General features: G+C 32.1%; 1 protein-coding gene across 2 annotated transcripts; it reads right to left on the bottom strand.

Moving 5' to 3' along the window:
- Nucleotides 1–7,384: 7,384 nt before the first annotated feature.
- On the bottom strand, nucleotides 7,385–9,175 carry LOC21409312 (thiosulfate sulfurtransferase 18). 2 transcript variants are annotated; one of them, XM_024177096.1, is made up of 6 exons: nucleotides 9,075–9,175; nucleotides 8,863–8,943; nucleotides 8,371–8,450; nucleotides 8,192–8,262; nucleotides 7,981–8,034; nucleotides 7,385–7,502 (listed from the first exon to the last, which is right to left on the bottom strand). In XM_024177096.1, exons 1-6 carry the CDS (start codon nucleotides 9,080–9,082, stop codon nucleotides 7,413–7,415), a joined length of 384 nt encoding a protein of 127 aa, XP_024032864.1. In that variant the 5' UTR covers nucleotides 9,083–9,175; the 3' UTR covers nucleotides 7,385–7,412. The 2 variants fall into 2 exon arrangements, with proteins under 2 accessions (XP_024032864.1, XP_010113335.1); XM_010115033.2 differs by having other exon boundaries at nucleotides 8,863–9,091.
- Between the last annotated feature and the right edge of the window lie 4,876 nt (nucleotides 9,176–14,051).

Here is a 14,051-nt window from a genome sequence, read left to right on the forward strand (position 1 = left end):
TTTTTCTTCTTTTCTTCTTTATGAAATTGTCAAAATTCTGGAAAAAACAATAAATAAATAAATAAATGAACAAATAAAAATGAAGTGTTTGTCATGCAGTAGTGAAATATCCATTTTGTCCTTTTATTGTTCTAGGGAATTTGTTTCTTCTAGGGACCCTTTTGGGAACTTTGGTGTCTATTTTCATTACAACAGCGTTGTTATGACTTTTGACTTAGTGTTACAGGTACTTAAATATTTATGGTCATAAAGATCGTAGCAAAGATCTTAGAGTTAAACTTTTTGATGTGCATGATCTTCTAAGATGGAAGTTAAATTTTTGAATTTCATATTTTACTGCAAGAATCTCCTTATAGATTGTGTGATGGTGCTTTTCCGATTCTTTGAACTGGCCATTAGCATGTCCACAGTAATGCTTCCTATTTTTATCTTCTTCTATGAGAATGGCCCCCCAATAATGATTACTTGCATATGTTTGCAAAACTTTTTTTTCCTGGAATCTTTAGAGGTGGAGGTGCTTGGCCACTTTCTTTAGAGCAATGACAACGGCATCGATACTTTGAAGAAGAAAATGTAACGACCTCCGCTCTAGCACTATCATTACTTCATAACACACAAGGTTGATAGAATTGTGGCCCAGCACTATTTCAAGATTCTCAAGACCCAAATTATGACTCATCACCCAACAAACGACAGCAACCGTGGTATTATCATGAGCATGGCTCAATGAACTCTAACTCATCAGATTATAGCTCCCACTACAATTTGTCTCCTAATTGAAAAGAAGTTCTCTCCGGCTATCATCTTTCTGCACGAGACCTTATCTTGTATAAAGTTTGTTTATCTTTTGAAAAATAAGTCAAAAGTGAAATAGTGTGCCGACCATTTTATCAAAAGTAGTTTTTATCTTTTATAACATAAGTTAAAAGTTAAATAGTGCAAATCTTATCCTGTCAGATAATATTGAAATCTTGTAAGCCTAATCTCAACTATATAAGACGAGACATTTCTCTTATAAAGACGAGAATAAGTACTGAACAAATCAATTTAAAAAAAAATTATGTCATCTGTTTTTATAAAGGGAGTGATATTACTTCCTGAATATATTGAAAGAAATAAAAATAAAAAACCAAGATTTATATAAAGTGCATGATTTCAACAATGTCATTAAAATGTTAATCACTTGTTTACAAGTTGTCACTCTGCCATGTCCTAAAACGAAGAAACGTAGGCGGCTACTTTTTTCGTATAGATCTTCTTAAATCCTATCCTTAATAAGTAAGTTGTTCATTTTATTGATTTGAGTTTAAAATTTAAGTTTTATTACAGTAAAAAACTCTCAGAAACAGTCACATTTAACTTTTTTACTATAGTAAAAAACTCTCGCATAAAATCACATATCAATTCGAATCAGCGAACTAAATGGGTCTATAATTTTAAATTGTCAAATTTTTATTCAGCGTCGTTAAATTACCGTATGCTCTTATGTAATATGATTATAATGTAATTTTATTGTTCAAAACTGGAATGCATTGATACATTTTTTTTTAATACTCTGTCACATAATTCCCATAGATAGTTTTAGCTGGGACTAGTCCATCAAGACATATCAAGTCAGTATTGATATGGTATTGTCATGTCATGATTAATGAGGTCTATTTTGAGGTCAAGAATGAAGGGTTGGTAGGGAAACAGTGGCCAACATAACTGGACCAACTTGTCCAAGTGGATATCTACCCATGTAACCCATCCCAACTAATTAATAAATGTATCAAAAAAAATATCTTCAATTTCAATTTATTTCAATTTATTTTAAGATTTTTTTTTCGGCACGTCAATATACCGGCTACGTTAGGTTTTTTTATCTGTTAAATTTACATAAAATTAAATAAAAATTAAAAAATATGCAGAAAAAAATTTAACCTATCGATACGTTAAGCGTACGAGAGAATCTCATTTTATTTTAAAGAAATTTTTATAATAAGACCTGAAAAAATGAATTAATAGCATATCTTTTTTTTAATCATCAAATATATATTAAAAATTATCTATTTTATATATTTTAATGTGATTTTAACCGTGTTTAATAATAAAAAATGTACAATACCGATAAGAGTCCCTTTTATAGAAGTACCCGTTAAGGATAATAAAAAAAACTTACTTGAAATATGTTACAATTCTTGTTAAGGACAATAAATGCTCATTCAGTTGGTAAGTTTGGCCTGCAAGACTTTTAATTTAGTAGTTGGTAATATTTTTCAACCCATGGTAGGTACAATACAAATACAGTCCCATCTAATGAATTTTTTTTTTTTTAAAAAAAAAAGAAAGAAAAAGGAAAGATGTTATTGTAAATTTGGAGGAAAAGATTTGGTAGTTTCTGATTTTTTTTTTTTTTTTTTTTTTTTGGTATTTGATGGAATTGGTTTCTGAGCTTACGGGGGATGACTCGTTCATCTGCAACAACATTTATTCCGTGGATGATCCCCCATATACCTGCATATAACGCGTTAAACAGGTATAAAAAAAATAAATAAATAAATAAAATAAAAATAAAAATAAAACCAACAACGACAATAATACCAATTATAATAATGTTGTACAAGGCAGGGTAGTGTGGTCAGTCATAAATTGCATGTGAACCTTAAAAGCACAAAACGATTTGTAACCCATAAAATATTGCAGTTGCTACTGCTGATTTCTGTGGGCTGCCAAACGACACTTTACTCTGTAAATTTTATCCATGCCAAAAGAATTGTCATGTGAATAATATTGGTCTCGTTTGCTTCATAGATTTAAATTTTTAATTTGAGTTGAGATGTGATATTTTTTAAGAATTTTTAACTGTAACAAAAAAATTAAATGTGACATTTTTAAGAGTTTTTAACTGTAAAAATTTAGAACTAAAAACTTGAATAGATGAAATAAACGGTGCCATTATATACCACCATTGCTAATTATCATGGTACTGACTACACCTCACTTCCTGTCGATACGCAGAGACGGAGTCAAGATTTTATTTCAATTGAGGCACCGATGAGAGCATTTGATTTCTCAAATATCACAACTTGGTAAATGAATGCCTTAGAAATATGCAGAAAAAGTTCGTAGCACATCCCATATGTGTGTTCTTTTTTTTTTTTTGTGATTAAAGCAAGATTACATTACATTGATTACGTGAGGTGATTATTTATTCACTAAAAGAGAAGAATTTATCTCGTTTATTTAACCGATTCGAGTTTAGAATTTGAGTTTTATTACAATAAAAAATTCTCAGAAACAGTTACATCTTTTTTACTACAGTAAAAAATTCTCACATAAAATTAAACAATTATATCTTTTTTACTATAATAAAAAACTCTCACATAAAATTATATTTTAACTCAAATTAAAAACTCAAAATTAAAGAATCTAAAAAGACTGTAACTGGGAGATAGCTAGTGCTATTTTGGATGTTGTGTCTATTCTTTCAGACCATTAACGCTTGGGCCGTTTCTAAAATTTCTGGGTTTTGTAATTTCATGGCCCACAGCTTAGCTAAATAGGCTACGGTAGGTAACCTCGAGGGAGCTTTCTCTGTGGGTTCTATCGCCCTTCGGTTCTGTCTGACTCAGTGGAGTAAATGCCTTTTTGAGGTCTTAGTCGCTCCCCTGCTTTTATCTTTCGTTTGCTTCTTGCCGTTTTTCAACGAATACTGTCGTTTATAATATATATATGTAATAATACAGTCGTTTATAATATATATATATATATATATATATATATATAATATGTAAATGAGTTTCAAGCCATTTTCCCATCAATTCATACATGGGAAAATTACGCAAATCGATATTTTTCTCGTTGTACTATAGAAATAGATGGCGTAGAAGCCTTTGGGAGCTGCGAATCAATCACCAGAAAATGCAAGAAGAAAAGGAGAAATTCAAGGTAGAGAGAGAAAGGGCTCAACGCAATTCCATTCACCAAAATTAGCAGATGCCTTACAACCTCCCGATAGGAGGAATACAAACCTAAAGGAATCCATCAGAAGTGGAGACAAACGACAGACTCAACCTGGTTTCAAAGCACTAAACGACAGGCAGAAAAAGTCTTTAGGTCCCAAATACAACGACAGGAGCTTGGCTCTTATTACAAACGACATCATGTACAGGCATGCTATCAGTTAAACGACAGGGGAAGAAGCATCGCCTGGATCACTATAGATCTTCTTTCCATGTCTCTTAAATGTCATATGTTTCACTAGTTTTTCGGTAAACAAAATAAGCAGAAATAAATATGGATATGGGCAATAAGCTTATTTTTCAGTCATTTCACAAGCAATTGGCGTGAATTTTATTGTATACAGTCTTATATATTCTTTTTCATTTTACTTAAAATTTTGATCTAATCTAACCTTGAGGCACATATGTACTACCAGTAACAAGAGTTTAAATTTAAATTGAAGATCAGTAGTTGCAGATAAGGACCTGACCCCACTTTAACAACCCTGTGTAGATAAAAATTTGTATTTATACAGAATTTTATACAACACATGCCAAAGAACTAATCGCGTACTCGTTTAGTTTGCTGATTCGAGTTTAGATGTAATTTTATGTAAGAGCTTTTTACTGTAATAAAAAAATTAAATGTGACTGTTTCTAAGAGTTTTTTACTGTAGTAAAACTCAAATTCTAAACTCGAATTAGTGAGATGAACGGAGCTATTTCACACTAAAAAGTTTAACAATCCAAGAAAAGAGACATGTATTACCACAACAAGTGGATCCTCTTTGTTGCAAGCAGATAAAACCTCTGTGAGAAATTCAGGATTTTTCACCCTACCAGAAGGCAAAAAGTCCCAATAAAAATAAATAAATCACATTGTTAGGCAAATATAATTTTGAAAAAATGAAAAATGAAAATCATTACAATGAATAGTGAGAAAATTAGGACCTTCTGGGGCATTCAACATGTAAGGAATGTAGAAAATCACACAATTAAACGCCATCTAATTTAAATCACACAATTAAAGTCAATAACTTGGATACAGTAAGGTGCCAGTGCCACCACTTTAGAATCTCCCTAAAATTTGAGGGAAATACTAAGAAAGGGGAAAGAAAAGCTTAAGAATATCCCAAAAACATTTTTTTTTTTTTGAGAACCTTATAATCCAGTAATTTGAAGATTAAAAACAAAGAATATATATGTAATACATATATGTGTGTGTGTCTATAACCTAACATCAGTATAATCATAGCCAGACTTGATCAGATCCTTAGCCGCATGAACATCAATGGTGACAATTTCTTCTCTTGTGCTACAGAGAATTAAAAACATATTTAAAAAATACCCCAGATTCCAGAAGAGAAACCAAACCAAGAAATACACATATCAAAATTAACCAAGGAAAAACTCTAAATTCATATCTATTATTTAATAGGATGATTGATAAAAAGTTAAACCTTGCTGTGTAGAAAAATATGTTGCTTCCTTGATTTTCCTGGAAAAACTTGGGTTTTTTGTGAGTTTAAAAAGCGCTTTAGCAGCTGCTTCATTGCGCTGAGTTTTGTAATTATGTGAATATATATGTGGTTAGGGATTTGAAGATTAAAATCTGGGGTGTTTGGTATGAGGATTCGTGTCATGATTCGTAACTCGTTACAGTGTTTTTTTTCAAAAAAAAAAATGTACACTGAAAATAGTTCTGAATTTATAAATCAAACGCGCACTAAGAGGGTTCTAATCTTCTTATAGTACCAAATAATTAGGAACTAATCACTAATGACGCCATGTCAATGTCATGGAATTATCCTAAAAGGAAAACACCACATCTAAGGGTAAAAGATTTATATAGAATTAGGTAAAACAAATTGGATTGGAGCTTTTGGTGCATGGCACCAAATAAATTTTGTAAATATTTCCAAAAATTTTGAAAAAAAGGCCTTTTCGTTTCTTTTCTTTTATTTTTAATTTTTGAAGTTTGATAAGTCTGAAATGTTGATCATATTAGGCCCTGTTCATTTCACCGATTCGAGTTTAGAATTCAAATTTTGCTACAGTACATCTAAATTTTTTACTGTAGTAAAAAGCTCTCACATAAAGTCACCTATCAACTCAAATTAAAAATTCGAATCAATGAACTAAACGAACTTATATTTGCCAATTCTGATAAAGAAATTGACTATTTATTGGTTTTTCAGAAGTTTAAGAGATGTCACTGATTTATCCTAATAATTAACGGCATGCATGTCACGTGTCTGAATTGTCAGATTTATGTATCAATGTTAATGAGGGATATTACGTAATTTCCTGATCAATTTATGTATCAATTCTAGGACTCTTACACATCATAGCATAGTTATATATGTGTGTGTGTGTGTGAATTTGTCAATTTTTAACTGGTTAAAAAACAAATGGTGACGATTGCCACTGGTGATATTTAGCATCTTGACTTTCAACGTCATTTCTTTTTGTTACCTCACGTAAAACTAGGACCGTACATGGGTTGAGTTGATACGGGATATATTTTTTTTGTTACACTTTAAAAGATGCAGGTTGCATATATTTGGCCTTAATAATGTTAAAAAATTTTTACAACCTAATGATATTTAAATTAGATTGGGACGGGGCGAGGTGGGTTGGGTAGTTAGGCTATCATTCAAAAAATGAAAGTTCAATCTAAAGGCGGAGAGACACGAGAGGAGAGGCGGAAAGAAGCCACCGGCATTGGAGAGTTTAAGGATCTAGGTCGACTAGTCGAGGAAGGACTGAAGATAATTTGTATCTGCGTGTAGAGAAGAGAATTGCTAGACGAGATAGAGTAGAGCCTAGGGTTAGAACTTATAACTTAGAGGACATGACTCATGCATGTTTGTGTGGGTTGTGTTGAGATATACGGGTTATTATAGACACAAGCTACAAATCACCCCAAATACCTCAATTAGATATTTAATGGGCTAAAAAATAAAAAATAATGTTATAAATCATCTTTTTTGAGTTAAATTGGAATGGGGTAAATTGAATTTGTGAGTTATTCGGTTTATGTACAACCCTCCGTAAAACTTGGTAAATGGAAGCCTTAATCATATCACCCAAAAAAAAAATGAGAGAGAAAGAAAGAAAGCCTTAACCAAGTATGCTGAAAAAAAAAAAAAAAAAAAAAAAAAAAAAAAAAAAAAAAAAAAAAAAAAAATGTTGGGGCCACCCACCGGTTTTTAAATGAGAAAGTTGCTGGCACATCCACGTGTCTTAAATGTAAAGCAAGATCATATTACATTGATCACAAGTAAAGACAACATCTTCAATAGTGAGAAACAACCCTTAATGTAAATGTAGTTTATTTTACATAGCTTTAAATTTTGCCCAATCTTCCTTCATAAATGGGAAAATTATGCAAATTGAGATTTTTTTTTTTTTTTTTTGGGTGTAAAACTAGAGATCTTCTTTGGGTTTCTCAATTGGAAGCCCATTATCCACCCAAGCGAGATAACCTCCTCCAATGTTGCTCACATGCTTGAAACCCTGCCATTTTCGTGTCTTAAATGTCATATCTTTCACTTCTTGTTGGTAAATAAAATAAGCAGAAATAAATATGCATATGTCAATTAGTAACCTCATTTTAATTTGGAGAATTTAGGTAAAGGGTATGAAAACAGAAAACTCTACTCATAAGACATAGTTTTTAACCATTAAATTAAAAATCAAATACAGTTTTTTAGGCAAATTAAAATTTCTAAGGTAGTTTGTCCTACCGATAGTCTCTGTTTTTTATTGTTAAATTTAATCAAAATCACATCAGATCAAAAAAATATACAGAATAGATAAATTTTGATACAGATCTAACGGTTGAAAATTAAGATACTTCTAGTAATTTATTTTCACATAAATTATTAGAGAAAGTCCCAAATCATATTAGATAAAATAAAATGTTACAGTCAGATGGTACAGAAATAACTAACGATTAAAATTTTTTTGTAATATTAGTGTTGAATTTACTTACAGCATTTTGCAGATCAGAAGTTGCAGACAAGGACCTTACTCCACTTTGACAACCCTTTATAGTTTATAGATAATGTGTTAGTACAGATAAACCACGAATCAAAGAAAATTTATACAGCATTTTTTGTAACACGTGGCAAATAAATGATCATATTATTTTCACAATTCAAATTAAAATAGTCTAATAATCCACGGAAAGAGACGTGTATTACCACAACAAGTCGGTCCTCTTTGTTGCAAGCAGATAAAACTTCTGTTAGAAATTGAGGATTTTTCACCCTACCTGTAGGCAAAATGTTATAAATAAAAAATAAATTAAAAAAAATTAGGCAAAACATAATTTGGGAGAAATGAAAATAAAAATCATAACGACTAATAGTGAGAAAAGCACCTTGTGGACTATTGAACATGTAAGGAATGTTGAAAATCTTGGCTACTTCAACATGACCCTTCTTGTACTCCTCTACTGTCCTGTTATATATCACAAAAAAATTTTACATATTCCAATATTAAAAAAAAATCTTAAAATCATTATATTTTTAGAATTTCTTTCAACATATCCAGAACGTACGTCAAGCGTACCAATATGACATGCGTATAAGAGAATTTTTATATTTTTTTCAGACCCAATTAAATCTAATATTTGAGAATTAATAATAGAAAGAAAAAAATAAGAAATTTCTCTGATTGGCTAATTTTATAGTAGTGGGAGTTTTAACCGTTGAATTAAGTGAATATCATATTAAATTAAAAAAAATATTAAATAAATAATTTTTAATATATATTTAACGATTAAAAATTAAGAATTATCTGTAGTTATTTTTTGTAATTGTACTAGAGAAAGCTCCTACAAAATAAAGAATAAAGATTCAGAGTCTCCTACCTAACATCAAGATAACCGTGTCCAGACTTCATCAGATCCTTGGCTGCGTGAACATCAATGGTGACAACTTCTGCTCCTGAGCTACAGAGCATAAGAAGAAGAACAATCCCACAAGAGAAACCAAAACAAGAAATACCCATATCAAAATTAAGCAAGGAAGAAACTCAATTTTGTATCAATCCAACAGATTTAAGATTGAGAAAAGGTTAAACCTTGCCATGAAGAAAAGCTTTGTTGTTCGTTATATATTATGAGGCTTTAGCTTCTAGAAACGAGGCAGCTGTTTGCTTTGTTTTCCCGGAAAAAAAAAAAAAAAAAAAAAAAATCCTTGGGCTTTTTTTTGATGGTAAGTGCTATAGCAGTTGTTTCATTGCTCTGGTTTTTATATTGTGTGAATCTGTGGTTAGGGTCCTCAAGATTAGAACCTTAAAAAATTAATCTACTAATAGTGCTAAATGTAGGGACCAATCACTGTTTAGTCATTGACAACATATCAAATGTGAAGGAGTAATATTCACGGTCTCGTTCATTTCACCGATTTAAATTTTCAGTTTTAAATTTTTATAGTAAAAAACTCTCAAAAAATATCTACTACAGTAAAAAACTCTCAAAAAATGTCACATCTCAAAACTCGAATATGAGAATACACCACGCATAGGGAAATCTTTATATATATATATAGAGAGAGAGAGAGAGAGAGAGAGAGAGAGAATTAGGTACACATTATATTGGATTTTTCGTTGGTAACCATATTTAGGCGGAGGTTTTTATGGTAGGAATCACTATCAGTTGTGCAATATTAAAGTTAAATCAAATTAAAGGTAAAAATTAATAGAATTTGATATGAATCTGACCATAGAAAACACAAAACTAGCAGTTACTTTAGAATTCCTTATTCTGTATAAATACTGAAATATCTCCGAAAGTTGGTATCATTTTTATCCATTGTCTGATTAGAGTTCTATTTTATTTTAGTTTGTTGTCTTTTTCATGTAAGATACTATACTTGTGAGAAATAGTGTTACTCATGGAAAAAACCTAAAGCAAGAATTGCATTTGAACTTTTGAAGAAATGATGGAAGTTCGCGACCAATGAAATATATGAATTGTGTGGAGGCAACTACTATAGTTGAATGCCCGCTAAAACCCACAAAAGAAATGCCTTTTTAATTTTTATCTTCTTTTTTTTTCAATTATTTTTTTGTTCCCACTTGTTGGAATGGCTCACTTGTATTGATGTCGCAACCGATTCCACAATAACATCCAATCCTTTGTGACTGTGCAATTTGTCGAATTATATTAGAGGTCATAAAGGCTTAAATGATGTTAGGATTCGTGTCATGATTCGAATCATGATTCGTGACTCACTACAGTATTTTCTCTCATAAAAAATACACGTAAATAAAAAATGATTCTGAATCGTAATTCTGAATCCGTAAACTAAACATATACTAATGTTTGGCCGATTGATTTTGTAGTGTTGGTTGTGGTGGAGGATTACGTCGTCGAAACCAAAGACTTTGTCATCCATCGCCACTCCGTAGAGGAGAAAGGTGGCAGAGGAAGAGATGTTGGGGGCGAATATCACCTTGGTCACGTAAGGGATGCAGACCATGGTCGCAGGGTAAGGGGGCCCCTAGATTTTTTGTTTTTGTTTTTATATTAATTTTAATTTTAATATAATAAGTATGTGTATAAATTAAACTTAAACCACTCCTTAAATTTATAGTTTTTTACATTGTATTAGGCTAACCATTTAGATTTTTAAAAAAGAAAAATATAGCAAAATAGCATATTTTGTTAGTGCATTTTAATGATATAGCATATTTTTTAAAGATTGGTAAATAATAGTATATCTGCGTTTTTCATTTTGAAATTGTAGGTTTTTGCTTAGTTGGTAATACATTGGCATCTGGTTGTAAAATTTAAAAAGAGGATAAGGTGGATCTTGGTGCAAGAATTGGATTTGGCGCAGAAAAATATGGGAGGTTTGAATCAAATTTGAAGCATATTTCGAACTAGATTTTATGATGATTTCTTTCGGATTTTGAGGCAAGTTTTGAACCAGATTTTTTGTGGAAGATAAGAATTGACGTGCAATATTGACTGGATGGACTCATTCTGTAACCAAGGATGTTGCAAGAAAAGAGTCTCTGAAGCCTGAAACTTCCTAGACGACTGATAAAGATAAGTTGGCCAACTATAACTCCTGTGCTCCAAATGTTATATTCAACGGGGTTGATGCCAACCAGCTCAAGTTCATCTCAACACGTGACTCGACAAAAGGAGGCGTGCGAGATTTTGGAGACCGCTCATGAGGGTACCACAGCGATCAGACTATCCAAGTTGTAGATTCTCACCACTAGGTTCGCTACCTTAGGACAGTTAGAGTTACTGCCGCCGTTTACCGGGGCTTCCATTCAAAGCTTAGAACACTTCTCCTTCTGACCTTCCAGCACCGGACAAGTGTCAGACTCTATACATCGTGTTACCACTTAGCAGAGTCTTGTGTTTTTAATAAATAGTCGCTACCCCCTGGTATGTGCCGCTCTGCATGCTTGAAAATGAAACCATTTCTGATTTCAATTCTAGACTATGTGACATCGGTAATAAATCATTTTCTATTGGTGAAAAATTTCCCAAGACAAAACTGCCCAGGAAGGAGTTGAGATCGTTGTCCCCTAAATTTGCCTACAAAGTCACCGTCATTGAAAAGGCGAAGGATGTTGACTCTAAAAGGCTTTACGAGTTGATGGGCTCCCTGCAGACGTCCAAAATGAATCTGAATCCAAATAAGAAGGCGAAAGAGATTTCTCAAGGGAATGCTCTCCAAGCTGAAGTGGAAGATAATGTTGAAGAATAAGATGAAAACTTGACGGAGTCTCTTGCTCGATTGACTAAGAATTTTAACAGGGTGATGAAGAAGTTCAACGAGAAGAACAAAACTCCAACTTTCGACAACTCTAACAATTTTCAAAAAAATAAGGGAGCTGCAAATTCCTCCAATGATAAGAAGAAGAATAGGGGAATTTAGTGCCGAGAGTGCGACGGTTACGGCTCTGAATGTGCTAACACTCTCAAGAAGAAGAATAAGTCTCTTAACGTCACATAGAGTGATGAGGATTCTGAAGACAGTCAGGAGGAAGATAATCATGTGAGCAATTATGTTGCTTTCAATGTCTATGTCGATCAAGATGTCTCTGACAGCAGTGTTGTAACACATTCTGCAACCGTTTCTGAAATTTGAAAAGAAGACAAACCCGATTCAGATTTTGATAGTTGTAGTGATGGTAAGGATCTGACTGTTGAAACCATTCAGGAATCCTACCAGACCATGTTCAATAAGTGAGTTAAAGTACTTGAAATGAATAAGTCACTGTGGGAGCGAGTCGATGAACTTGTTAAAGAAAAGGATGTGCTTAAGAGGGTTAATTTTTGTCACGATCTACTATGATCGAAAGTTTGCAGTGGCGTTGGATTTCGGATGGGTGCTGGATTTGGTTAAATCAGAGCGTCGGCAAGGTCGTGGACGGTGGCTTTGAGGTAAACAGCTTTTTTGTAGATCGATGGTGTGATTTCCTGTTTTTTTTTCTTAGATGTGAGTTTGTGAATTGGTTCTGAGAATTTGTGGATTTATTCTGATTTTTGTATTTTTTGAGATTTGATTTTTTGTTACATTTGTTTGTATTTTTGTGTTATTTCATTAATTTTTTCTAGTGAGATTTGGTTTCTTACGCTGACGTTGGCGTCAGATTTAACATTTGCTGGCATCGGTAGTTATATATTTGCCTTAATACTATATTTCTATGTAAACATGGTATTTACCGATGCAGGCATCGGTAGCCAGATTTTCAAAAAAAATAAAATGTTATAAGTAAATATCGTATTAACTTGTAAATACAGTATTTACTAGTAAATATGATATTTACCAGTTGCCAGAGTCGGTTGCTGAATTTTCAGATAAATATGATAATGTTATTTATTAGTAAATATAGTATTTACCAATAAATACGGTATTTACCAGTTGCCGGAGTTGGTCGCCAGATTTTTGAATAAATATGGTATTTATTAGTAAATATCGTATTTATTGGTAAATACGGTATTTATCGGTCACTGGAGCAAGTCATTGGATTTTTTAATAAATATGGTATTTACCTGTAAATACGGTATTTAGCAATCGTCGGAGTCGATTGTTGGATTTTCAGATAAATATAATAAATACGGTATTTATTATTTTATACAATATTTTAATAGTAAATACGGTATTTACCAGCTGCCGAAATTGGTTGCTAACGACGGCCGCTGGTCAACTATCTCCGGTGACAGTCGCCGGTCACCGATGACCGGCCACGGTGGACTAGGGAAAAGAAGAGAGAGGTGGGAATGAGAGGGGTATTTTTGGATTTTTAATATTATTGAAAGTTTGAGATATTAAATTATGCTATAAACTACATGTTTTTAAAATTATGTTATAATTTACTAATCACCCTAGCAATTATACTGTTTCACTCATTCTCCAAAAAAAATATTTAATTTTATTAAGTCTATAAATATTAGTATGATCTCGATTAAAAAAAATGATTCCCCTACTAATAAATCCTGGCTTCGTCACTGGCGTAGTTGCGTTTGATGAAAAGAGAATGAGATGAGAATAAAGAAAACGACATCAAGTAGATAAACGACAATTTGTTCGACCATCATAAAAACGAAGTCATGAGAAAACGACAACGATGAAAGCATGAAAACATCAAAATCAAAATAACAAGTCCAATGGAGAAAATGACAAAAAAAGTCTATAAATATAACAAAATAAAAACGTAGCATCGACAGTATGATGAAACCATTACGAATTATAGATATAAAATAACACCAACACAGTAATTAAAAAACGACATCAAAAAAAGATATCTAAAAACGACAGTAAAACAACATTTAAACTAGAAACGACAGTGACGAAAATAAAGGAGAACGCCATCAAGTATAAACGACAACAAACAAACAAGACAATTACAAGGAAACGACATAAGGTAGATAGATAAACGACAATCACTAATAAGTGAGAGTGAACAAGAAATGACATCAACAAAAACGACAACCACTAAAAAATAACCAAAACCACGATTACAAAATTTGAAAATGACATGAACTGGTCAAGCGACAGTAGCAACATAATCAATAAAAACGACAAT

This window comes from Morus notabilis, unplaced genomic scaffold, assembly GCF_000414095.1.
Source record: "Morus notabilis unplaced genomic scaffold, ASM41409v2 Scaffold384, whole genome shotgun sequence".
Lineage (NCBI taxonomy): Eukaryota > Viridiplantae > Streptophyta > Magnoliopsida > Rosales > Moraceae > Morus > Morus notabilis.

Excerpts from the sequence above, each read along its gene's own strand:
- LOC21409312 (XM_010115033.2), bottom strand. The coding sequence starts at position 9,002 with ATGGGTATTTCTTGTTTTGGTTTCTCTTGTGGGATTGTTCTTCTTCTT. Across the intron at positions 8,263-8,370 it reads CATGTTCAATAGTCCACAAG|GTAGGGTGAAAAATCCTCAA; the intron begins GTGCTTTTCTCA and ends TTTTGCCTACAG. Across the intron at positions 7,503-7,980 it reads CTTCTGATCTGCAAAATGCT|GGTTTCAAGCATGTGAGCAA; the intron begins GTAAGTAAATTC and ends CGAAAATGGCAG.